The sequence below is a fragment of the Takifugu flavidus genome, chromosome 7 (genome assembly GCF_003711565.1).
Source record: "Takifugu flavidus isolate HTHZ2018 chromosome 7, ASM371156v2, whole genome shotgun sequence".
NCBI classification, from domain to species: domain Eukaryota; kingdom Metazoa; phylum Chordata; class Actinopteri; order Tetraodontiformes; family Tetraodontidae; genus Takifugu; species Takifugu flavidus.
Genome location: NC_079526.1, coordinates 6,688,784 through 6,714,459, shown reverse-complemented (window position 1 = coordinate 6,714,459; position 25,676 = coordinate 6,688,784). Strand labels below are relative to the sequence as shown.

Here is a 25,676-nt window from a genome sequence, read left to right as displayed (position 1 = left end):
TAAAATAAGCGGTGGTGCTTAGCAACAAGGCGCCGAATGTTAACCGCACGCCATGTGTTCATGTTGTCAGACGGAGGAAAGCATCTGTGTCGCCCCCTGGTGAGAGGCTGCAGCAAGGGATTAAGCCCCTCCCCATTATCTTTTCAGAAAGCCAACCTGTGAAGTAGTGATTTCGCCTTTATGGGTGCACCTGTTTACTACGTCCAACTTGATTTTTCCCCTTTGTGTTGCACCAGGAAGGTGGGATCCACTCTCAACACAGCAGTTCCTGACAGTTTTAATAAACGGCTTTAATAAAAACCTGTAACAGCACCGAAGGAATCACAAGACCACAGGGGGGCAAAGTCCAAAAAAACAAGGCAAAAACTCTTGAACGGGGACAGAAGGTTGTCAGGTTTACCAGGGCATCGACAGAGAAGAGAAGTCCAAGGCAGGCAGGGTCAAAACCAATAAATCCGCTCAAACAAAGTGCTGGAGAGTCAGGTATTGCGCGATAATAACCTGGGAAGGCAGTGGCTTAAATATGCCTGAGAGGGAGCAACAGGCGAAAATGATGAAGGCTGATTAGATGGGTGTGTAGGAGCGGCGTGGCAGAGAGAGTGGAATTTTCCACCAGAAGAGCAGGCAGTGACATTATGACTATATGCATTCGATTGAAAGAGGAAAGGTTTTGAGAATCTTTGGACAGCTGAAGATTTAGGGAACTCTATGAAGTGAATTTAATGGATCCAACATATATTTTAAAAAAAAAGACATGAAGGATTAGGCGGAGTTTACTGTGGGACCCAGTCAGTGACTTTTAACCAAATTTACAATGTGAGAAAATGTGATTATTACTATTGACTACAACTGTATCTCACAGTGCACCAAAGGAACTTAACGTTACATTTCTGGTGGTTTTGTAACCGAATGCATCTAAACCCTCTACCTGCAGCCAAAGTCAAGTGAAATCTCTACAGAGTTTTGCGTTTAAAATAGTTTCTCTAATCAATTCTATGTTTTAGCGCAGTCGTCTTAATGCGAAAACCGGAAAAGAGGCGTTGGCTTCGTCATTTCCTGCCGACGTCATCGGACATCCGCTTGCCTACAGCAGAGAAATGTCACATGTGTGTAGAATGTAAACATAACTGTGTTGTAAATATTGGAAATTTAGCGATCGCATTTAATGTGAGAACATGGTATGTGTCTAATCTGTTTAACCAGTTAAATTTTTCCAACAGAAAATTTGTACGTGCTAGGCTAATGACGGGCTAATGTAATAACACAGTTAGCTTTATTGTTAGCTGTCAGTATTGTTTTTCTTAAACGAATATATTTTGCCTAATCCTGACAGATGACTTTTTGAAACGTTATAACGTTTCAGAGGTTACATATAAAGTTTTATAGTGCGAGAGGAAACTTTATTTCTATCATTACATGAATAAGAAATTAGTCCTTCATTCTTCATTTAAACCCTGTATTTTGTATATGTTTTATCTTCTTTGTAGGTTATGACAGACCTTAAAGACATTATTCAACGGTTTTATCGTCTTCAGTCCGAGCGAATAGAGACATATCAGCTTTTTGAAGAGTAGGTATATATAACACAATAATCTGCAGTTATATTAGTAATTATATGTTTAATAATTCTTGCTGAACTTTAGATTGAGGTGGTAGTGATTTCAATAGTTTTCTTTTGTAATTGTAAACTTCTGACTGCCAATTGACCTTTATCTTTACCCAAGGCCTTCAATCATAAATCGATCATAATTTTACTTCCTTAATTTCAGTGTATACATGTTATTTTTCTTTGATTGCAGGGGACATGAGGCATATTTGAGGACAGGGCCCCATTATGATTTTGACCACTACAAGCAGCTAGTTCACGAGATAACGCAGGCCTTTTGTGGCATCTCTAAAGAAGTGCTGGGGATCAAGGAGAGGCTGCACCATGAGTTTGACAGGCCGGATCTTTCTGAGCATCTGGAAAAGCTGCAGAACAAGGAGAAGCAGAAACTTGAACTGGTGGGCAAAGACCTTCGTTGAGCTTTTATTTAGTGTCCACAAAAGAGCACTGTGCAAAATAAAGGTAGTTTTTATTAGAAAATATAGGGATGACATTTACTTTAATGCTACATTGGTTGTATTTTTGGAATTGTAGAAATTAAAAAACTACTTCTTAAATTCTTTTGACTCATAGGCTGGGTTGTATCTGCTTCGTTTGAAATACACATAACATTTCAAAATACAATAGATTAGATTTCCCAGATTATTTTATGAAGTCATTGGTAAAACTGGTGCAATTGTTGTTGTTTGTTGCTGTTTCTCTCTTTCACCAGAAGGAGGCAGATGAGGCAATTCATAGCTTTTTTGTTTTTCCCTCTGCTGGGTGGATATACTGTAGCTTTTAGGCTTTGCGTGCCGTATCTGGTGTTGAGAGGTGATCAAAATCACTTTGATGTAACTCAAACTCCCGTTTAATTCATCTTCCTTTTGCCAACAGTGTCGTAAAGAACTCAGCTTACAGTCGCTGTCTCATTGCCATTCTGCACTGACAAATGGTTTCCATATATCCTAATCAAATGCACCTTTTTTGACAGACAGCTATGCTGCAGCTGGCCAGGCAGCAGGCCCAGGATCACCCAGAGGAGGACGAACATCAAGAGAGGATCCAGGAAGTCAAGCAGAAGTAAGAACAGCTTCACTTCATAACTCTGCAGCTGGTACAGAATTATCTGCTTCCATCTGTTTTGCTGTTTTATGATGAAGCTGTCAGCAGCATTCATGAATGAGTGTAACACTGTGGCGGGTCTGGGTTTATTCCAGGATCATCAAGATCAAAGAAGATCTGAGTGAGATCATGCAGGACTTTAAATTTGATTGCGAAGAGTGAGATCAGCCGTCACGTCAGCCAACAAGGCGCTGATGGAGGATCAGCCCAGGAGGGGCTTTACAATCTGCCTGTGTGGGAACATTCGTTCTACGGTCTGTTGCTTTTTTTGGGGATGTGTGTAAATATACTGAATTTTGCAACTGTCCTTGTTTTGGATAATTTGTATTCTTAAATAAAACTGCTGGAGAAATCATTTAATGTTTACAGTTTTATTCATATACAATATCACTGATGTAGAAAACGTTGACGTCACGGAGGTGTAAGATATTTTATTTTCTTAGTCATCCTTTAGTTCCTGTGTGATCTGTGGCTTACGAAAATTTAGACAGTTACATTGTCATGTAGTTTGTGCAATTCTTAATAAAATATGCTGAATCAATGAGTCATTGGGCAAAACTATTACATTTTTGTAGCATCAAGTTTATGGATTCTAGCTCATCACATGAGCTAGAATCCCTCTGATTTCTTCTCCATTAATAACCAAACATTTGAAGAGCTCAACTCTTTCGCTTGACGCTTTTGTGATGAAGAATGGATAAATTTAGCTGCACAAATATGCCGTGAGTGTCCACAGTGGCAGAGTTCTCCACGTTCTCCTCAGTAACGGTATAAATCACAGGCCCGCTGGCTTCACTGCAGTGTTTCTGGAGGTCAGCTCGGTGGGCCGCTCACACCTGAACCCACTTGAAGCGGCGATTTTTTGTTTTCTGAAAATGTTCTTGAAACAGACGCTGCGGAGATGCTGCTGCGCTATGAATTATCGTCTGGTGGAGTCTGCGGAGACAAAAGCAGATGCTGGAACAAACCAAACTTTCCTGGGCGCCCGTTATCACCCCCCCCAGCTCCTCCGGAGGCGATCAATAAAGCAGCGGCCACCATTGATGAGCACAGACATTATTCAGGAGACATAAAGAAACAAAAGCCTGCTGAGCAGATTGAGTCAGGTGCAGCAAAGGTCACCTTAGTTCAAGGACAAGGCAGCAGAGGACTGTTGCCGAGGCTCTGCACCACATTTGGACCCACTCACGTGTATGAAGGGGGCCTCACCCTCAGAGCCTGCTGTTAATCACAGTTACATGCACGTTTCTCTTTGTTGCTGTCACCAGCTGGAGATCAGATGGGAAATCTGTAATAAAACCTGAGCACATCGCCCCAGCCGGGAAAAATCGATTCACCTGATAATCAAGGATAATGACAGAGTCGGCTCCAGAGAAATCTCCTCCTCGCGTTCAAAACCGATCCTGACTGCGTGGCGTGAGGACGGCGGCGTCGGAGATTCGAGAGGTGGGAGGGAGACAAGCCGCTTACCTACCTGCTGGCGCATCCGGTGGGTTTTGTGCAGCCACGCCCTCCACTCATCGTACAGTTTGATGGACACGGCGCCGCAGCCCGACACGTACTTGCGGACCCACCCGAGGAACTGCTTGAGCTCCCTCCGCAGGGTGGAGTTGTGCTCGCCGGGCTGCAGGTCACATGGGCCAGTCTGCAGCTGAACTGGAGGAGGGAGAGGACGGGAGAGAGTGAGCTCAAGTGGGATTGCCAGTATCAGAAGTCTCTGAAGAATGTTGTAACAGGAGTTTGGAAACACCGATAAACTGTCAGTGAATGCACCACTGCGTCTACTTTAATTAGGCAAAAATTAGGCAGGAATTAGATGGTGAGGACCCTAAAACCGTTGTGGCGGCTGTCCTCACCAGTGTTGGGTGTAGAGGCAGCAGCCGGGTGGCTCCAGTCACTCCAGATTCCGGTCTTTCTGGAGCCGAAGATGCCCACCGGGTTACACCTCACCTGGACGAAGTGGACAGTCCCGGGACGGAGACCCGCCAGCCGGCACGAGGTCTGGTTACCGACATCATCCACCACCTGAGAGGGGAAAGGGGCGTGGCTAGAATATTACAGATATGGTTATTGGATAATGCGCTGTAGAAGTTATCATACTATATTAAAGACAGGTCACCTGTCCGTAAACTGATCTATATAAAGTAGGAACATTTTAGCCCGGGGAAACACTCGTCTGCTTTCATGTCTTCAGGTCACATGTGTCCTCGGTGTGTGTTTGTGTGTGTGTGAGTAGGTCCGAGTGTTTTGGTGTGGACCACCTTCCACTCAGTGCTGTCCTCCAGCCTGTAGCGGATCTGATATTTGGCCTGGAACAGAATGTCCTCTAGATCGGGGGGGCTGGTCCAACGGACGGTCAGCTGGTCCTCTAAGTCGCCCACGCGGCTCACGTGCACGTCAGTGGGAGGGTCTGTGGTGACTGCACCGGCCAGGAAAGAGGCAGGAAAGGAGGTTTATAGCAGCATTGTTGTTTATTTTAAATTCATTAGGTAGAACAATTTTTGTTGTTATGGGAAGAAAATCAAAAATAGACTGGTGGACCAAAGCTGTTCCTTTTGTTAAATCCCTCTGGACTTCCACTGTCAGTATTAAACATTTTGTAATCAACATACGTTGAGATTAAAGAGAAGGCAGCAAATAGAGAAAATTATTAATCCTCTTCAGCGTCTCATAAAACACCCATTTGTCTCTTTCCTTCAATTCATTGCGAAGAACCAAACATAAACATATACGAGCTCAGTTTCCGAGGCAGCGTCTTGCAGCTCGGTCACCATGGCAACACCCCTGCTTCTCTACCGACCTACCGAATGAACGGATGAATGAACAAACGAATGAAAGTGCACAAAACTGCTGCAGCAAAAGTCGGGTTCTAAAGTATCGACATTTTCAATGTAAAAGCTTTAAATTAATAGTATATAAAATATCTGTAGTATTTTACAGTGGCGGTCAGATTAATAAACAAGCTAAAAAAAGAAGATAAAAATGGTAAATATGAAAGATGGGACTAAAATGAATTTGGATGAAATTCAATATTATACACAATATATTTCACATTTATTTATTAGATTTACTCTATATTCACTATTTATATGAAAATGCATAGTTTAGTATTTCTGTTGGTGATTTAATCAATTTCAAAATAATTTTCCTCTGATTCGACAGGCCGAACTTCTCAGATTCTGCATCTGCGGAGCTTTTAACTTCTGAAGCGATTTTATTTATGGCTTTAGGGAAAGCTTCAGCCCAACCTACCCACGTCCAGGATGTCCAGGGTGAGGACGTCAGAGGTGGCGGAGCCCAGCTGATTGGCCGCCTCCACCCACATCTGGTACGGGGTGAAGAGAGCGAGGTTGCTGGGGATGTAGCAGGAGAACGGCTGCGGCTGCACCCTGGTGCCGCTGTTCTCACACTCCGTCTCGGTCCCGTACCACCTGCACGAGATCATGGCTGAAATGTTAATGGCTGACTTCCTCCCACAGAATTTGGAGAGAATCCTCCTCCTCTTTCTTATTTAGCAACAGTTTTACGGACAGATTGGAGCCATTTTTGTCCCACCTCCACGATTAACGGTGTTAAGGGGGTCAAAGGTCACTGGACCCGACAGCAAAAAGCGTGGGAATTACCTAAACTGAACATTGTGGGAGACACGATCTTTACACACGACACGTTTTTATTTTGATTTAATCTCAAGTTTTTGCTAAACTGGCGATCCTATGACTTTTATTTTAATAAAAAATCCCATTGTCGGGCCTTTTTACACTGATTGCTGGTGAGTGGGCTGGGTGGGTGATCTCACCTCAACTTGTACTTGAGGGTGTAGTTGGTTCTGATGTGGGTCTCGCCAGACCCGCCTGGTCTCCACTTGCAGCTCAGATCTTTTGTGTTGCGGGACCAACACGTCAAGTTCACCGGTTTCTCAGGCGGTGCTGTAATAAAATAAAGAATATTCCCAAACCCAGCCTGCCAGCAAACACACACACGCACACACACACACACACACGCACACACACTCACTGCCCACGTAGAGACACGCTCCGGCCAGGACGTGTCCGTCGCTGCTGTGACACACCAGGTTGTCTCCAGACTGCTGCCTGGAGCCGTTGAGGTTGTGAACGGTGACGCTGAGGACGTGTGGACCCAGGACCCTGTAGGTGCTGCCGGGCAGGGTCTCTCCATTCAGGGTCCAGTACAGCGTGCTGGAGAGATGGCTGAGCTCAGGGCCGAGCGTGCACGTGGCTGTGAGGCTGGAGCCGATACGCAGGACGGGATCCTGGGGGGAGACCTCGGCGACATCTGGATGACGGACAGACAGACATATTTTTACTGAATTGTACTGAAAGTCTGTCAAAATCCTGCAGAAAGATTAGTTTTGAAATAACCATATTTACAAAGTGGAAATTGTAATTTGTAGCACAAATTTGAGTTTATCTTTGACTTTTGGTTTGTTTTGCTACACTCAGCCGACAGCATGTCAGCTGCAGCTGCCTCCTGTACGACACAGTCACGAAGGAGAATTATGGAGCCGGATTATGGAGCCGGAGCCCGGCGCCAGGCTCCGAACCAGCACACACTCGTGCACAGAGGATACAGCTTGAGGAGCCTCTTAAAGGCTCATTTTCAAAGTAGACGTTGACCTATTGACCACATATTGCACATAATGTGCAAATAGGTGCGAGTTTTAAATGGAGATTTTCCAACCAGCTACATTTGATCACTGCTACAGTGTAAAAGCTAAAATAAAAATCCAGTGATAATTCTGTGGAGCCGGAAGACCTAAAAGCAGATGTGGAAAGTGATATTCTGTTCCTACAGCCAATGCTGGTTCTTGAGGTATTTAGCCCCAAAATGAAATTTCAAAATGTAAGAAAATTATATGTACAAATGTTTCTTTGAAAAAAGGTTTTAATTTTTATGTATCGCTTTTAAATACGGAATATTTTAGCTGTGATGCAGATAATCAGACAGGTTTGTTTCTCTTGTCTCCTGAAAAGAGAATAATTCCACGATTAAATCTTAAAGCGTGTGTGCGTGTGTGTGTGTGTGTGTGTGTGTGTGTGTGTGTGTGTGTGTCGGCTGTTGGTGTGAATCATACATCCTTCAGTCAGTGCAGGTGAAAAAATACAACCTCACTATTAACACACACTCCTTAAATTAAAGTTCAGTACTCACGTGTCAAAGACGAGGTCACATGAACTAAAACAAGGAGCAGAAGAAACCTGAAGAATAACATGATTCTCAGCTGGTCCCCACAGAACACAGAACACAGAACACAGAACTCAGAACACAGAACACAGAACACAGAACACAGAACAAAGAACGGAGAACAGAGAACACACAGCTTCAACTTCAGAAAAGTTATCCTGGTTTCTAATGTCCTCACGTGTCTTTGCTGCTGGAACACTGTTTGCCCCTCCTCAACACACACACACACACACACACACACACACACACACACACACACACACACACACACACACACACAAATCAAATCTCACTCTCTCAGAGACTTCAAAGGAAGCCATTCTGACGGTAATTGGGTTATTAAATTAGAAAAATGAGCGTGCTTTTTTGTCCAGATCCAAATGTTGAAATATTTTTCGACTGAGCTCATCTGTGTACACAGTTAACACATATCAAATATGTTTGGAACAGTTTGAATTCAGTTATTCTTGACGTTGGAGCAAACAGTAACGCAGGTGGAGACCTCTCGCTCCTTAAATTGTTGTCGTATTTGAAGAAATGACAGAGATTTCTAACGCATGAAGGTTAATCCGTTATTCCATCCAAGAGAACGAGCAGCAAAAAAAAAAATCAAAAAAACAGTCCAGCTCTTAATCTAATGCAAACCTGGTGGAGGAACCTGCAGAAGAACAGAGAACCCAGCAGTGGAACTGGTCTGTGCAGAGGATAAAATTCCAGATGTGCACAAATGATCAACAGTCACAGGAAATGTTTCCTTTCAGTTCCTGCTGCACAAAGAGAACACACAGATTTAGAAGTCTGAACCTTTGGTTCCCAATTTTAGGGCTCTTCACCTTCTAACTTGATATTTTGTTCGATTTTTCAGGAAATCCTAAAGGAAAAAAATCACCCCAGCACAATTGTTTTTGCTAAAGCTCCATATTTTGCTGCAGGCGAGTCATTTTAAACTGTCATGGTTGGTTACGCGTCACCACGCCGTCGTCTTTGTGTCGTTTTGGACTCTGGCCGCAATTCCAAACATAACATCTCTGGTCCTAAAGCGGGGGCCTCTCGTTGTGGAGCCTGGCCCCACCGGTTGGAAGATGCTCCAGTTTAATGTCACGCTTGGGTTCTCTCCTTACTGCCATCACATGGGTAAAAACCAGTGGACCCAGTCCTTCAACATGACTAAACCTGCCATCATTCATCATTGGTTGGTTCATTGGTTTGAATTCATCCAACGGCTGCTGAAAAAAGAACAGTTTTGTCTGGTTTTCCAACCTAAAATATAAACTATTTTATATAAATTTTCATTTAGTTTGATCGCTTTTATTGTGAAGAGCTTTGGCCCGCATATAACCATATAATAACGCTAATCATAAGGATTATTACTGCGTTTTCTAGCTGTTATGTTGAGGTGTGATAAAGGTGCGAACACCTGCACTTACACACTGATGAGTGTCATCATCGGCTTAGAGTGCACTGCAGAGAGGGCTGCAGGTTGCGCGTGTGCGTGTGTGCGCGCGCGCGTGTCGCTGTAGAGCAGACAGAGCTCAGACAGCAGCATCCTCCTCCTCCTCACAGACGGAGCTCACCGCTGCTTCAGGCTCCACTCTCCGCTCCTTCTCTCCAGGGTTCGACATGCTCCGGCTCGGCGGCAGGATGTGCGGGCTGCCGGCCCTCGTCTCGGTGCTTCTGGCCGGGGTCGTGGCGTCGTCCTCCTCCTCCTCCTCGGACCTGTTTGACAACCAGCTGGGCGACATCAATTACTGCAAGAAGCAATGCCAGCTCGTCATCAAAAACAAAAGCCCCGCTAAAGTAAGTGACGTTATCGCCGCTGTGCCGCCACCCTCCGCAGGATGCTGCCCCATCTCCCACCATCCCGGCGTCTATTCGCCCGGATCAGCGGACAAAGTCACAACACACGGGTCTCAGAGAAGAACCGTCCATGTTTAGGGGCGCGCAGGCCGAAAAATGGATGCAGCTCTCCTTCTTCTGCGTTTGATGGAGTCACCCGCATCCACCCGGCTCACGTTAGAGATGTGAACTGCGCCAAATAGGGGGCATTTTTTGGCGCATTCGTGCGGGCTGCGTGGGGGCAAACGAGGCTGTTGCGTCGTTTCTCCCCTTTGTTGACAGTTTACGCAGCATCTATTTGGGCTGAACGAGCACATTGGACAGTTCAAGATGGCTGTGATTCACACATGGTGTTTTGTATCTGGACTCGCATAGATTGCCAATGTCGGATGCCCCCCTTTTCTTCCTCCTCCTCTTCTCCCCCCCGTTCCCTTCAGGTGTGGCGTGGCGTCCTATCGGGCAAAGCAGATATGACTTTTGAATTATTACGTTTTAGCACGAACTCCTGCCTTGTGTTTTTATAAAGGAGCCACAAATAATGAGGATGATGATGGTGGTGATGAAGCCTCAATAGCCGGTTTTTAGCCGCCTTCGCTTCGGTTTGTCTCTGTTGTTCACATAATAACCACCGGGGGGCGCCGTTTCCCCCATTCAAATTAAAGATTAGGGCTTTATGAAAAGAGAAAGTGCAGCAATGTGCATCTTCCTTTCCCAGCATCCCATTTTCCATCCCATCCTCTGTCACGTTCCTCGACAAGGTTAAGCCAAGTTTATCCAGAAGCACAGGAGACATTTCTAATTTTGTCCCCCCCTCACGTAGTTTCTCCCCCTCTACTACAGGACTCAGTAATGAACGCCTGCCACCGCGGCTGTCGCCTCTACTCCATCTGCCAGTTTGTCAACGGCAACGCCGGCTTCAACACCAGCAAGGAGGAATGTCAGGGAGGTGAGGACACCAAGGGAAGAAAACCTAAGTAGACTTTATAATCAGGGCCCAATTAATTGGGCAGAGCTGGGTTATTGTGTGAGGGTGCAATATGGAGATACCGTGTGAGGCATTAAATGTTAAACATCTATTTTGATGAAGCTAAAAATACAAACCTCAGTAGTTTTTAAAGGAAACAGTACAATTAGAAGTAGCAAAATTCCAATTTCAACCTCTGAGTGCCCTTTTCAGCTCTCACCTGGAGCTCCCGACTCACCTCTGGAAGCATTTAAAGGTTGAACGCAGCTCGGTTAAAATGCTTTGCCAATCCCCGGCAGGCCTGGCGGGTGTTTTCTGGGCGTTGGAGGTCATTCGGCCTCGTTGAATTGCTGTATTGAAAATCAATGTTGTGATTTACCATCCAGACAGCAGGTGCAGTCCCCCCCCCATGGGCTTCAGTAACAACAGAGTCATCTCTGCAGGGCCCCACAGATGCCAAGAGCATCTTAATCTTCACACATAAAGATGAAGCTCTGCTCTTTTTTAAATTTGTGCTCCCATTTTTACAGTTTTGGTAGAACTTAGATACAGAATCGGGGATTTGACCCATCTCTGCTAATTAACTTCATTTTCTTGTGCTAAAAAGTAGGAATCCATTGTAACACTCAGATGCTAAATGCTAATAAATCGCTAAATGCTTATGTTAAGAACCTCTGCATACCCTCCTCCCCCCCTCTCTGTGCAGCCTGCCAGGAGGCCTACATCAAGCTTCTGGAGCAGGAGGCCTGCAGCACTGGCTGTGCCAGCCAACCCTCTGAACCTGAGATCAAGAGGAGGAAGGTGAGAAAGCTGCCACCCTCTTCCGCGTCAGAATATTAATGCCGCTGCTAACAGACTGCCATGCTAATCCCCAACCCCGCAGCTCCGAGCCATGACTCTCCGCCCCAAGCCCCCCTCCGTGATGGAGGCTGTGTCCAGCTGGTGCAACGACATCGTGAGCTCCGCCCAGAGCTTCATCTCCTCCACCTGGACCTTCTACCTGCAGGCCGACGACGGGAAGGTCGTCGTCTTCCAGGTGAGCCTGTAATGACTTTACACTTGATACTTCAGTTTCTAATGTACATTATTTGTTTGTACGTTATTTTCAAGTATGTGGCTATAATCCGACACTAAACTCTGTCGAAGGAGGTCGAGGATAATGGATCCTATTACATGGAACCTTTTTGTGCCGTATATTTTTCTATGCCGGTTAAAAGCGCAGCAGAATAATAGCGGAACTGTGTCCTGCTCAGAAAGCTCTCCGCTCTTTGGTTTGCTGCCAGCGCCAGTGGCTTCTTTCAGTCGCTGAAGGTTGAGTGGGCAGCAAGGTGGCTGGATTCACTAATTCCTGCACCTCAACAGTTCATAAGTGTCTTTTTAAATTGGGTCCCACACCCCCAGAAACATGCATATTTGACACGCAGCCAGGCTGGCCGTAGGGCATAACAATTGACAGCAAAGTTCAGACGTTACTTTTTAAATGATTCCACTGAAAAGCTTCAGATTGCACAATATTTAGCCCCTTTTTCTCATTAAACCGGGTTTATTCTGAGGGTTACGCGTCCTCATGCTGGCTAAAGTCAACCAGCCTTTACGTTTAAGCTATAATAAGAGCTGGTCTGTAACCAGCAGCAACATCCTGCAAATAAAAAAATCAGCCTGTTGCTGACAGAGGTTTCCCCGTTTGGATAATGTCACTCGGATGGCAATTTTAGCTCGGTAATAAGAGGGTTCCGCTGGCGATGGCGGTTTTTACGGCCCCTCACTCACTCCAGAGGAATTGCACGCTGAAATCGACTAATAGGCATAAGAAGCCGACCTCGAGGAGACCCGGCTGTCACAGAACTTCAATTACCAGCATTTATTTTGGACCCGGTGATGGATGTTTGCTCTTTTCAGAGGCGACGTACAGCCTCGAGTGGCTCTGCGGGGCCGCGAGAACTGTGTTTAGTGGGCAGCCGGCAAACTGCCACAAACTGACGGATGGATTCTCGGAGTTATGACACCACAAATGTTTAGCCGTGGGGCCAAAGCTGGGTGAGGATAGATGATGAGGATGTCCATAATGAGCTCTTCAGCAGGTGAGAAGACCCTGGGGTCGGGACGGGGGTCACGGAGAGAACACCTCGAGGAGCTCTTCCTCTTTATTCACACGAATCAGCCTGTGACGGACGAGCGGCGCCGAGACACAAAAAGCGAGACAGGGTTCCCCCAGCCGAGCCTCTGCAGAACGAATGGGAGGTGATGCGTGGCAGACTGCAGAGACGGGCCGGCCATTTGGTTTTGGTGGTTGCATCAGTCATCCTGCAGGAAGGAACTCAACAGAAACACCAGCACTTCTCAGTTTTTGACCCAAAATGTGCATGTTTGCCTTTAATTTAAGAGAAATGAATGGGTGATGATCTTTTTGCTGAGGTTCCCTCTGACAGGATTAAAGAGTACATTTGTTTGGAGATTATCTCCAGCGGTGGATTTAGGCACATCTGGTGACATTGGCAGAATTAAGCCTCAAAAACAACGTTGTCCATGTTCAGCTGGGTGGATATAAAACAGCGTGAGTCCTGATCTCAGCACGATGTAGATAGAAAGAAGCTTCCGTGGTCCAGAAAAGAAAAGATAAGCTCAGATATCATCTCAGGAGGTCTAGTTCTGTGTTCATAGTAGTGTTCATTTAACACATAGGTGTCAAACTCTGGTCCATGGGCCAAATGTGGCCCGCAATGTAATAATATTTGGCCCGCGAAGCCATACCAATTGATTATTAGAGCTCGCCTGCTGGTATTTTATTATATATATATATTTATTTATCAAAAGGTTCCCTGTTATAGCTGGAGGAAGATTTTTTTCAATAAATATCAATGTTGGCCCGTGACTTTGTCCCAGTTTTGAATTTTGGCCCACTGGGTATTTGAGTTTGACACCTCTGATTTAACATGTCTGGATGGATGGATGAATGGATGGATGGATGGATGGGTGGGTGGGTGGGTTGGTGGATGGATGGATGGTCATTAAATTTCTTTCTTTCTTTCTTTCTTTCTTTTCTTCTTCTTTCTTTCTTTCTTTTCTTCTGTCTTTCTTTCTGTCTTTCTTTCTTTCTTCTTTCTTTCTTTCTTTCTTTCTTTCTTTCTTCTTTCTTTCTTTCTTTCTTTCCCTCTCATAATGCCTGACAGATGCCGTTGAGGCGCCAATGGTTCTGATAGTTGCAGCCGTTCACTCTTCAGCCAATCACAGAGCAGCTCCTCTAACTTTGACTCTGGTTCTGCATCTGGTTCTAATGTCTGAGAACGTGGCTTTGGGGCGGGGGGGGGGGGGGGGGGGGGGGGGGGGGGGGGGGGGGGGGTGTAGTTTGTGTGTGTGGTGTGTGTGTGGGGGGGGGGGCATCAGCCCTGCTGTGAAATGTTGTTTTTTCAGCAGGAAGGCTTGTAAGTCCCCAGTAAAGTAACCAAACCCCCATGTCTCCCCCATGTCTCCCCCATGTCTCTGCGGTTCCGATGAAACTTGTCCAGGAGAAAACAGATCGATAATTTTCAGGATAGAAGAAAACAGGAGGAATTTATCAGTTCTCTCTTTAGATGCAGTCGAGTTCCACAATTATTGATCTACTTAGTGTCAGAGCGTGTTACTTTGAAGTACAGTGAGATTTAAGCCTCAGTGTGTGTGTGTGTGTGTGTGTGTGTGTGTGTGTGTGTGTGTGTGTGTGTGTGTGTCAGTGTGGTAGCAGCCGTATTGTTCTAACTGCATCCAGCTGCTGCTGCAGTGGAGGGAGGGTCAGCGGTGGGGAACCAGAATCCTTTTTTAATGAGTTCTCCAGGGGAACCAGAGACACCGTGCACACGCTGAAACACGTGACAGAACGTGCACGTGTGCAGCCGCTTGAGACGACCTTTTGTGCTGACGGGTGAAGACGATTGGAACGACGAAGACGGGGGAAAAAAGTGAAGCGGCCGCATTTTTAAATCAAACTGTGTATTTTTGCTGAATATTGTGGAGTTTGAACTGCTGTGAATATTTGCTCGGCTGGGCTGATCAGCCTCAGCCTAAAGGTCCCTAAAGGTCGAACGTGCCTCTGCAGCGTGCTAAATGTTAACCTCTGCTCTGTCTCATGCTTGATTGGTCTGCTGAGGGTTCCTGTTTGCTCCCAAACATCTATTCTGAGCTTGTCTGTGGTTCCGTTTCACGGCCTCAAGCGGAACCTTTGCCAGACGGTCTGCTGGCGGACTGCTGCGGTCAGAGCGCTGCCATGACGGCTGACTGAATTCCTATTTTCTCTCTGTCTCTCTCCTCAGAGCCAACCAGAGATGGAGTACTCTCCCCCCGAGCTGCAGGCCCCTCGCTCCAACGTGGCGGACAAACCCTGGCCCCAGGTCCACTCTCACACCCAAAGGCCCCACGGTGAGAACACAAAACACGATGCATCTGAAGGCACCTGAAGGCACCTGGACGCACCTGTGCCTAACGACTCGCTCTGTTGGGCCATAGGGGTGAGGGGTCACGGAGAGAGGGCGGCAGGTAAGGCAAACGGGAAAGGCAAGCACGCCGTCCAGCACGCAGAGGACGCCGCGGCTGAGCACGACTTCCTCGGCTGCATGTCCAGGTGAGACAGATGCGACCCCCTAAAGGCCTCAAACTCCGACCTAAACTGCGCCCTCCTCGCCCCCGCAGGCGCTCCGGCCTCCCTCGGTGGATTCTGGCCGCCTGCCTCTTCCTGTCCATCATGGTCATGTTGTGGCTGAGCTGCGCCAGCCTCGTCACTGCCCCGGAGCAGCACATCAAGACACAGGTGAGGGGACCGTGGGGGGGGAGCATGCTGAGGTTCAGAGGTGATAACAGTCGTAGTCTGTGATGTTGGAGATGATTAAACACATCAAAGGCAACAGCTCGTTGCTAGCTCTTGTTAGCAAGTGTTAGCACAGCCTGCGTTGAGGTTCACACACACCACATGAAACAGGTAAACTACACTATAGCAGCATTCCCATACATAAACAATGAACAAAACCACCTATACGACTGATTTAGTGTGACAACAAGCACTTTATGGGAGCTTCCACGTCTTTGAAACTCATCTCAGGTGTCGCGAAGATCCTCTCACCTTTGGAGTTTGGAGTTGGAATTCCGACCGGGAATTCCGAAGGCTACCTGATTGGTCTGTTCAGACCGGCACACACAGTGCAAACTTTATTCACCTAGGATTGGGTTCAGGGTTAGAGACGAATAATAAAGGAAGAATAAAGGAAGAATAAACTATGTCTATGAAAGTCCTTATAAAGATAGAAGTTTATGGAAGTTTTATTCTTTCTCCAGCTGAGTATTAATGGAGACAAAGAGTTCCTGGAAAATGCGCACAAGGTCAATCCGTACCACCTGAGCCCCATGATCGCCGTCACCGTCAAACAGTCAGAGGCCAATCAGGAGGTGGGGCCTCTGCCGGTGAAGGTGGACCTCAACAAGACCTGCGTGTAGGAGGGACCGCAGGAGCGCCGCTGCGTCGTTTCCCAGGGTAACCGCGTTGGAAGTCTTTGGCCCGTCCACAAAATAGTGAAACATCTCGGGTCTTTTTTTTTTTTTAAAACCCTGTTTTTAAGAGCATGGCCACCCGATTTCATTCAACATGATCATCACACGTCCAACACGTCCGAGTTTTGTTGATCCGATGGCACTTTGTTCAGTCCAAAGTCATTCCCGTCCTTCATTCCCAAGCAGAAGAGCTGGAGTTTGCATAGAACGACCGGCGAACGGAAGCTTCTGGTCTGTTTACGTTGCGTCACTCCCCGTGTACATAAGCTGTCGATTCTCCGTGCATATATGTGCAAACACGTCCATTTTTGCAGAGCTGCGGCTGAACTGAAACCCTCCAATATTTATTTACGTCCTTAATTTATTCCCAGTCGCGGACACCAGTTACCTGTTAAGTGTGGTTAATGAAGTGCCATGTAAAGTTAATCCATCACAACTGTAACTGCTGTATGTAAATACATTCTACTGCAGACTAGAGAGAGACACGTAGAGACGATTCATGCTGTATTATTGGTATATTATTGCTCTTCTATCACCTCTTAGCTGTCCTGTGTGCTTCCTGAAGGCCGACTCACAGCAGCACAGCCTGACGGAGAACCTCTGTAGTTCCTGGTGGCTTCAGGCCGCCGGTACTGAGCAGAGCAGCACAGTTTTAGAGCAGATTTTTCTGTTTTCCTCTGAGTGCTTTAGGTGTCCTGTAACGCTGCCCCCCCCCCCCCCCCCCCACACCCACCCAGGCTGTGTAGACAGTAACCCGTGCATGCAAGCCAAGCTGTGATAGTTTATATTAACCACCACGCCAGGACAGACCCACTTCGCTGTAAACTTGTGTTGTTTTTTAAAAAAGGTATACATATATTAATACTGCTACGCAGACTGTGTGATGAGGAGGACCTGTAATTCAAAGCCATCCAATCAGTATCTGTTGGCTCCAACTGGAAGGTGCGTCGTACAGATTGAAGTCTCTTTTTAAAAAATTATTATTTACTGGTCTGCTTATTTTCAATGCAACATGATACAGTGTTTTCGTTGTAGAGAAGAGAACCGTGTTTTCTTTGCAGTCAAACATCAGAATAAACTAAAGAGAAAACCAAACAGTGTGTTTCATGGTATTGTGTGTGTGTGTGTGTGTAATAACAAAAAGAACACTAAAATAAATGCGTCTCCAGGAGCATGTGGACGCCAGAATGTTGGACTTTCTGCTCCTCTGTTCTGACATCCATCACAGTTTGTGCTCTGCTGCAGGAGTCAGACGGTGCTGACGGCCGCAGATGCTGTGATCAGACCCTCAGTCAGCGTTTTATAGATGCTCAGCTAACGTCAGTATGGTCACATGTGCTCTGCAGTACCGCCAGGATGTGCAAACAGACGCAACTATTCTGTGCGTGACCCATAGACAACCATGCAGTTCCCTTATAAAGTATTATTATCCTCCTGCCTATTATTACTATTATTATTTGTAGTAGTAGTAGTTGTAGTATCCTAATTGTGTAATTCACACTTTTGTCCACTTGGTGTCACTATGCTGTTATAAATGGACATTTCCCTATCTTCAATATTTATAACTACATCAAGAGAAACACGTTGGTTTAGCTTTATTTGACTACAACAGCAACAACAATGTAAATAATATTAACGATTAAATGTCACACTATCAGTGAAAGCAAAATGACACATACATATGATGTGCATTACACTATTTCCATTGAATATTTAGGTTTTCCGAGGGGGTATTTCTCTTTCCCAAAATCGTCGAGGATTTCTATTTGGCCTGTAAGAGAGAATAAAGACAGCTGCGGTTCAAGGAGGCTTCTCCTACACAGCAGACAAAAGGAACAGGAAACAAAAGCAAAGCGCAGACATTTAGTTCAGCCTTTCTCTGTGATATTAAAAACAAACAAACTGCTGAATATCTAATCAAACCTCCTCGCCGAGCATCCCGCGCATGGGTCCAATTAACGTAACACACTGGCTGGTTGCGTGAAAGCAGACAGACAGAAGGAAACACACTCTCTGTCAGCTGTGAGAGCAGGTGTTGTGTTACATTAACCAATCACATATTGGCAGGATGCAGCGAGGAGTGTGTGTGTGTGTGTGTGTGTGTGTGTGTGTGTTGTGTGTGTGGTGTGTGTGTGTGTGTGTGTTTTAACAGAAGGAACTTTTTGTGCTACTTTGAAATCAATTGGCGTATCCAGGGGGGGTGCTGGGGTGGCACCAGCCCAGTGTGTTGCATGGTAACTGTGTTCGTTTATTGTTTAATTTTGATGGTTCCAATGAACACTTGAAGGTCATCACCGCCCGTGTCTGGTGCCCATGTGTCCCCCACCCTTCTCAGAAACAATGGACACGCCTCTGACAGTAAAAAACAGAGCAAAAACTTAATCACGTTTGTGACCTTGTGAAAGAGTTCATACGTTCATAATCATTCATAAGCATGGGTGCTTCCAATATAGAATTATTCTATAGTAGAAGAAGGGACACAATAGAAGCCATTTTGATTTTTAGAACTCTTTGAATAGTAATTTAGTTCCAAATTTAAGATGGTTAACGCTACTAAAGAGCGACCAGTGACAAATCCCATTTCTCATGATTCAGAAGATCCCCTGGTGGCCAGTGTGTGTAACTGCACCACAGTAGAGCAATAGTAATAAAGCGCCTGAAAAAACCTCAAAAAACAAATTAATACTCAATTCCAAAGAGCAATGAGAAACCTTGCTAAATAATTTCTCTGAAACAGTTTGGAAACACCCTGAAACACCCTGTATTTCACTTTAATATTCACCTGTAGTCGATTATCTTTCCACACCAGCTGCAAACGAATGCTGTACAGTACAATACAATATCACCATAGCAACACAGTGTCTCGTGTGTGTGTGAATGTGTGTGTGTGTGTGTGTGTGTGTGTGTGTGTGTGTGTGTGTTTTCAGACCTGTTTAATATACTGCTTGTTTGTTTCCTGATCAGCCTATGGTAGCTGCAACATTAAAAACGGCTGCCTCAGCAGTAAAGTTAACTGGGTTGAAAATAGAGGTAAAGCTCCAGCTGCAGGTGAGGGGCAAAGCAGTTAGTGTGGGATGGGGTGGGACTAAAATATAGCATGATATAACAACATATTTAAAAAGTAATACAAGCAGCAGAGCATGTTTTTCATGAGGTAACAATTGAAAGAACAATGTGAATGTGTTGAGTCAATAGCGGGAGCAGGGACGGGTCAGAGATGGCGTGTGGCTGGATCCTGAGCTCTGATTGGTCCAACATCCATCATCCATCCATCCGTCCATATACTCCAGGTAAAGAGGGGACAATTGCAACATGTAGCACCACTTGACCAACTTGACCAGACTGGCCCTTGTTCCATGTTCTCTGAATGAGTTTGGGCTCCCATTGATGACAAACAGGAGACAGAAATGTGTGTGTGTGTGTGTGGTGTGTGTGTGTGTGTGTGTGTGTGTGTGTGTGTGTGTGTGTGTGTGTGTGTGTGTGTGACTGCTCTGAATACAAATAGAACCCTCGTTTGTGTGCTAGAAGAAGAGCTAAATATACGTTTTTGTGCATAAAAATCATTATTCTGTTTAAAATAGTCAGAAATATCACTCTGGCAGAGCTGCTGTTCATAAATATGATATCTTTGCCTTTAAGTTTAGTCTTTACGTACAGCAAACTGGCGTCTGACGGCAGAGGTACGTGAACGCAGCACCACCATGTGACGGAGCTTCCCTGTGGCTGGCACTCCCTCGGGCACCCACAGGGGGCGCTCTGCACCCAGCTTTGTGTGACGGTGGCTCCATCATTACAATTTAATGGTTTATATGAGCGAAAAGGCAACGCTTTCTCTCCCCCCTCCTCCCTCCCCGCCTCCCCCCTCTCCTCCCAGCAGACCGCTGTGTGTGCTGCTCTTATCTGGCCAGACCTGCTGCAGGAGCCAACCTGCAGTGCATTAAACAAGCCACACACACACACACACACACACACACACACACACACACCACACACACACACAACACACACACACACACACACACACACACACACACACACACACGGAGGAGGCTTCCGCACTAATCTTTGTAGGTCCTCTACATTTGACTTATCTTTCTTTCATTTGTACAAACCCTAATATAAGTCTGTAACCCCTCTTCACACAGAAATTTGCAGGGTCCAAATTTTTGGCCCCACAAGGATGACAGAATACGACTTATATTTATAAATAAATATAAGTCAGTCAACGGGAGAGTTAGTCAGAGTTGATTACTCAGGCCAAACTTAATGTAACCTTTAATTCCCAGTTTTATTTGAGGCACTTGAGATCAATATAGAATAGTTGAAGTGTAGGCCAGCTTGCGTGGTGTATTTGACTCAGTCTAACTGGTCGGTACTGGTAAGCTGTGGCATGACCCGTCTACCTACAGTAAGTGGATAAATTATTGAATATGATTTCGTAGTTTTATTTATTTAATGTCAGAGGCAGCTGCGGAGAGAAGCCAACTCTGGAGCCGACAGTTTCCCATCATCAGATTCGCTTTGGCCCGGTGGAAACTTCTCTCTTTTAAAAGTAGCTGGGCCCGTGCAATTCTCTCCCATCTCCCTTGCTTCGCGCACACCCAGGCGTACACGCGCAGATGGAGGGCTGCATCCAGCCGAGCGCACTCGGGTTGGAGCACTAACTTTATTTCAACGAGACAACTGTCGTGAAACCTGCGCTGCGCCTGCACACAAAGACTCAGTCGGAGCTTTAAGCACATGTGGAATCGCAATTCGGAGCACGTCTTTCCTGCACTGCCTCCTCTCTGCCATTCTGTCTGTCGATCCTTTGCAGCCACGCACGTACGCATGAGGACACAGGCATGTACATACAGTACGGATGCTACCCGGACTGTTAAACTCGGAGCTGCCCGGCTCGCCACTCTCTCCAAACTAGGCATACAGGCAGGCATGAGCGGTCGGTTTCAAGTTGCCCTCTCTGTGAATTGATTCTACTATGAGCCTACATGAATCTTTGCTTACAGACGCGGGGGTCGGCGATATAAAAAGCGCCCCTGTTTTGGGTTTTTAACGACGCAGTACCCCCAGGCGATGGACGACATATTTCCCAACACACCTGGAACTATTTCCTTTGCGCTCTACCGAGACCAGCGCTCCCGTTTCCCGACCGATTCGCGCTAATCCCCGATTCGTCCACCCCCGCGCTGCAAAATGGACTGTTCCACAATTTATTCCAGGGAAAGACTGACAGTTTTTTGGGTCATGAAGCAGCTGTTCAAGTCAACGGCCGGTCCTCCCTCCGCTGGAATAAGAAATTAGTCAATTTTAAAGTAAATAACTAAAGCCTCTGGCCGATAAGAAGGAATTATAGAATGGTGTGCAGGCTCAAATTGAGCCACCCCCCCCCCCAAAACAGTTAAATCCAATAAATATGATTTCCCCATCCCTCCTCCATCAAATTATTGAACACATCAGTGTGAAAGTTAGGCCAAGTTATTATCAGCACAACGGAAGATAGGAGGCTGTACAACATAAACAACTTATTTCCATTATTGAAGAAATGCATTTGCAATGCTGCCCCATATGGATGCGATAAGAAATACTGCCTTTCAAAGGGAAGCGCGCACAAAATGTTGTGAAATGCATTATTTATTTATTTATTTCGCATTTGAGTGAAATGCGAGGAACCGTGAAGGTCATGTGGAATATCAGTAGCGTGAGGTTTGATTCCTAATTGCCGGGGCTGATTGCCGGCATCACCGACGATGACAGAGTTTCAGCTGCTGTCATCACAGGCTCCATTTGGATCATTTATCACTCCACTTAGTTCAGGTTTGACAATTATGGGATGCAGGAGGGGGGGCGCACCGGCGAAGGCAAAAGTACAATGGCATTGTTGTTTAAGATGTTTGTTTTATAGTGGAGTCACTTGTTTTTTTTAACCTCTCACAGTAGGTTCCTGTGTAATTAATTCTAGTTTTAAACGAACACCACCTTACACCTTGAATCTATTAGTTGAACAGCTTTTAAATGGCTGCACGCGGAGGCCACAAGCTGTCAGGTGTCAACATATAATTAGGTTACCTGAAGCATAATGCATCCCGTGCAAAATTAGCAACTTACACTAAGCTAGAATTTTAATTTTATTACTGAGCGAAAGCATATTTATCACAGATCTCGGTTTGGAAATGATGTAAAATCACCGTGTGCAGCTGAATCCCGCAACAGCGGAGCTGTTTTGTAGAGTTGCGAAAATGAGCCGATGATTAATTTCAAAGTTCAGAATATTAAGATGATTCCCCCCCTTTACTGAAAAACACTAATACACTTTGAGCATGTGGCTATTACTCTCATTGCTATTTCCATTTAAAATTAACTAAATGCCTTGATTAAATTCACTTAAAACCTGCAATTGAGTAAAAGTAGGATGATGCATGTATATAAATAATTTAAATATTAAAGAACGAAAATACAAAATGCCTGTTATGCATGGGCAGTGTTAACTGTGAACGAACAGATGGTGGACGATGTTCGAGTGGGAAGATGTAAACTTCAGATCTGCATGTATCTGAAAGAGGATCTGAATTCCATCAGTGTCATCAGCATCTGTGTTATGCAAAGAAAAGATATGAAATCAAACTAAACCACTGAGCGATCTGTTGAAAACAGTCTAATCCTGAGGCCTGTGATGTCATTAATGTGGCCTAATTGTACAGTCAAACATCATCGGTCCTGTTAGATCATGTTTTATCCTTTAAAGATGGATATCTTACGCACATCTTGAGGATTTCTTCGCTGTTCTCCGTGAGCTGGCCTCCCTCCATCTCTTCTTTCACCTCCCCACCCTCTTCTTGCTGCCCAGAGTCACCACTCATCTACCAGCATGCATTTCTCCTCTGGTCATAATGGAGATCATATGTTGAAGCGAGCTCTGAAACCCAACACGGGACATCCACCATCAACTAAACCTGCTGTCAGCAGCGGGGCCGGGCTCTGCCTACGAGGAACGAAACCGTATCTGCGTCCGCCTCGCCAGCACGCCATTCAGCGGAAACCAGCAGACAATACCGCCAGACGGGTCACATGTTTTGCAGATTTCTGGAGGTGTCTGGAACGCTACGCTTCTGGCTTTTGTTTCCACCCTGGGGTGTTCGGGATGAATGTCCACAGCTGCAACACGCTGGAGCCTAGAAATACCTTTAACAAATAGGGAGAAGGTGACGGAAGGCGAGACCGTTGTGGGCTGTTCACACTACGCCGACGATCTAACAGAACCATGGCTGGTAATGAATGCCCTCTTTGCATTGGCTCCTGTGTCTCAGAAAGATATTAAAAACGGCGCACGTCATCCAGAGGTGGTGGCTGATGGTGGCTTATGTCATCATTTCTGACACCCCAGCTGTGAGCGCCACCCTCGCCACATCAACCAGCCTACATAGGTGTATATTCTACTTTCAACATTATGCATTACATATCATATCAGAAATGGCAGCCCCATTAAGCCCCGACATGAAAAGGCGCCAAACCTATTGTAGGAGTTGTGTGACGTCTGAGTGGTCACACGAGCTTCATTACGAGTTGTGAGAGAGAAAATTTTTACAGTGAAATGACGCATAATAGCAAACCGCAACAGGCGGCGCTGTGACGGAGGAGATATCAGTATAACAGCATTCAGATTCAGGGTTCTGTCTTAAAAACACCTGCACCATCTCTCTAGCTCAGGTATCAAACTAGCTTTAAAGTCATGTGACCACAGTGTTTCTATCCTCAGTAGTGAACAGTTTTTCCTCTACATTCCAATAAGAAAAATGCGTACGGAACATTTTGCCCTCAATCCTTTAAAATTTCAGTAGTTTGAATTCAGTTTCTAAAAAGGAAAGTTCTGGTTTTGAGGAGTGACTGCCTCACGTGAAAAATAGGTCCAGATTTCTTAAATAGTGTGTCTCTGTGGTGCAATTGGCTGGTGCTTTCGGCTGTTAACCGAAAGGTTGGTGGTTCAAGCCCACCCAGGGATGCTGGGGTTTGGCTTCTGTTGCTATTTCCACTCACCAACAAATATGGCAGTTTTGAGCAAGGTTCCAGGGCCACTGTGGGGTTCTAATGATGTTCTTCTGCTACTCCAAGTTCCTTCTCTCCACACCAGTAAGGACCAGTGGTCTCAATACCACAGCCTTACTTGCCCACTTAACTGATATTATCGACACCTGCTTCGATGATTGTAGACAAAGACAGGCAATTTTTGGTGTCACATCACTTAAAAAAAACTTCAGCTCTGATCCGGTCCAGAGAGCATGTGGGGAACCCGTGAGGACCTGCTGATTTCAAAATGCGAAGCAATGTGTTTATTGCGATGGTATCTGGGCCTTAAAGGTCTCCCTCCCTGTGTGGGACTCCCTGTGTGGTGCTCGCTGCTTGTGGCCCACGGCCTGCCTTATAAGGCAGCAGCACGCATCGCCATTTCTCAACAGATATGAGCCAGATTAAATTGCCCTTCAAGTTCTGAGGTCTGAACAGCAGAGATACAGATCCAGGGCGAGAACTGGAAGATGGATGGAGCTTCGGCGGTGATGGCCCCACTGCTGGGGGAAGGTGGCAGCCGGAGTGTCCTGTTGTTCGTCAAGTAGCTGAGAGATCAGATGCTATCGGGCCAGGAAGCGTCTGCTCCGCTCGTCTGTGTTCTAAAGCCTGAGATCTGTGCGCGGTGGCCAGTTTACGTAAAGGATAAACAGTGACCCGGGCGCTGTAATCCACTGGCAGGAGCTGGGTGGATTACTGGAGGCTCGCTGTAGCCTTCCCACTTCTTTTACACCTCGAGAGGCTCCTAATTGAACTAAATCTCATTATTTAAGGCTGGATATGGAGACGGTAATCAGTGGGGCTGGTGTGTCTTTAAACAGATCTATCAGTGGCTGCATCCTGTAATGGCAGCTTTTGCACATGTGCCAGCTACGCACATGCACACGTGCGCGCGCACACATACACACAAACACACAGGTTGCACTCACAAGAGGATTTAGCAGTGGGAGGGGTCATTGTTCTGTAGTCATTAGAGGCTCCAGTATCCTCATCGTCGTCATCATTATCATCATCGGCGTTATCGTGCCGCACATGTAAGCTTTTATTTGCATGTGTGCGGGTGCACGTAACAAATGGAGGGGAAGTAAAGGATATTTTTCCCTTTTTTCCTCATTTTCCTGGAGAAAATGAATATCGCTGTCAGTTGAGAGTGAGACATTAATATTGGCCAAAAAGCAATGTAGTTAAAGGCATGTTTTCCTCTCCCCTATTTTTAATGAATCCGGCCGATGGAGATTCGGAATATTCATCACAAGCAGCCGCACAGACCAGTAATTTCCCATGTTATTAAAAGACAAGGAACGTTGATATGGAGATAAGAGGTTGATATGGGAATTATGAATGGCAGTAGGGGCCAAGCACTAACCCTGCATGGAGCCATGGAGCTGGGAG

General features: G+C 45.9%; 3 protein-coding genes across 13 annotated transcripts; 2 read left to right on the top strand and 1 right to left on the bottom strand.

Annotated features, from left to right (window-relative positions):
* Nucleotides 1-401: 401 nt before the first annotated feature.
* rex1bd (required for excision 1-B domain containing) lies at nucleotides 402-3,065 on the top strand. Of its 3 annotated transcripts, none has more exons than XM_057039531.1 (5): nucleotides 402-483; nucleotides 1,488-1,570; nucleotides 1,800-2,004; nucleotides 2,580-2,668; nucleotides 2,806-3,065. In XM_057039531.1, exons 2-5 carry the CDS (start codon nucleotides 1,491-1,493, stop codon nucleotides 2,870-2,872), a joined length of 441 nt encoding a protein of 146 aa, XP_056895511.1. In that variant the 5' UTR covers nucleotides 402-483; nucleotides 1,488-1,490; the 3' UTR covers nucleotides 2,873-3,065. The 3 variants fall into 3 exon arrangements, with proteins under 3 accessions (XP_056895511.1, XP_056895509.1, XP_056895510.1); XM_057039529.1 differs by lacking the exon at nucleotides 402-483 and adding an exon at nucleotides 1,034-1,106; XM_057039530.1 differs by lacking the exon at nucleotides 402-483 and adding an exon at nucleotides 1,041-1,178.
* Nucleotides 3,066-9,532, bottom strand: crlf1b (cytokine receptor-like factor 1b). 9 transcript variants are annotated; one of them, XM_057039511.1, is made up of 10 exons: nucleotides 9,340-9,532; nucleotides 8,164-9,135; nucleotides 7,880-8,123; nucleotides 6,725-7,003; nucleotides 6,507-6,636; nucleotides 5,963-6,141; nucleotides 4,972-5,129; nucleotides 4,567-4,735; nucleotides 4,048-4,366; nucleotides 3,066-3,646 (listed from the first exon to the last, which is right to left on the bottom strand). In XM_057039511.1, the coding sequence occupies exons 2-10, from the start codon at nucleotides 8,230-8,232 to the stop codon at nucleotides 3,541-3,543; spliced, it is 1,653 nt and encodes a 550-aa protein (XP_056895491.1). In that variant the 5' UTR covers nucleotides 8,233-9,135; nucleotides 9,340-9,532; the 3' UTR covers nucleotides 3,066-3,540. The 9 variants fall into 9 exon arrangements, 7 of the variants coding, with proteins under 7 accessions (XP_056895491.1, XP_056895490.1, XP_056895492.1 ...); XM_057039510.1 differs by having other exon boundaries at nucleotides 8,164-9,138; nucleotides 9,340-9,511; XM_057039512.1 differs by lacking the exon at nucleotides 9,340-9,532 and having other exon boundaries at nucleotides 8,164-8,679; nucleotides 8,802-9,290.
* Nucleotides 9,400-17,321, top strand: tmem59l (transmembrane protein 59-like). Its single transcript, XM_057039518.1, has 8 exons — nucleotides 9,400-9,709; nucleotides 10,589-10,694; nucleotides 11,419-11,513; nucleotides 11,596-11,748; nucleotides 14,999-15,104; nucleotides 15,192-15,306; nucleotides 15,375-15,492; nucleotides 16,014-17,321. Exons 1-8 carry the CDS (start codon nucleotides 9,533-9,535, stop codon nucleotides 16,170-16,172), a joined length of 1,029 nt encoding a protein of 342 aa, XP_056895498.1. The 5' UTR covers nucleotides 9,400-9,532; the 3' UTR covers nucleotides 16,173-17,321.
* The last annotated feature ends 8,355 nt before the right edge of the window (nucleotides 17,322-25,676 follow it).

What these genes read in the sequence shown, in the direction of transcription:
- tmem59l (XM_057039518.1), top strand. Translation starts at nt 9,533, where the DNA reads ATGCTCCGGCTCGGCGGCAGGATGTGCGGGCTGCCGGCCCTCGTCTCG. An exon ending in AAAACAAAAGCCCCGCTAAA is followed by an intron (nt 9,710 to 10,588) that starts GTAAGTGACGTT and finishes CCTCTACTACAG; the next exon opens with GACTCAGTAATGAACGCCTG. An exon ending in TTCCTCGGCTGCATGTCCAG is followed by an intron (nt 15,307 to 15,374) that starts GTGAGACAGATG and finishes TCGCCCCCGCAG; the next exon opens with GCGCTCCGGCCTCCCTCGGT.
- crlf1b (XM_057039511.1), bottom strand. Translation starts at nt 8,232, where the DNA reads ATGGCTTCCTTTGAAGTCTCTGAGAGAGTGAGATTTGATTTGTGTGTG. An exon ending in GTGTGTGTGTGTGTGTGTGT is followed by an intron (nt 8,124 to 8,163) that starts GTGTGTGTGTGT and finishes GTGTGTGTTGAG; the next exon opens with GAGGGGCAAACAGTGTTCCA. An exon ending in CCTGGACATCCTGGACGTGG is followed by an intron (nt 5,130 to 5,962) that starts GTAGGTTGGGCT and finishes TGGCCGGTGCAG; the next exon opens with TCACCACAGACCCTCCCACT.
- rex1bd (XM_057039529.1), top strand. An exon ending in AGAAGCAGAAACTTGAACTG is followed by an intron (nt 2,005 to 2,579) that starts GTGGGCAAAGAC and finishes CTTTTTTGACAG; the next exon opens with ACAGCTATGCTGCAGCTGGC. An exon ending in ATCCAGGAAGTCAAGCAGAA is followed by an intron (nt 2,669 to 2,805) that starts GTAAGAACAGCT and finishes GGTTTATTCCAG; the next exon opens with GATCATCAAGATCAAAGAAG.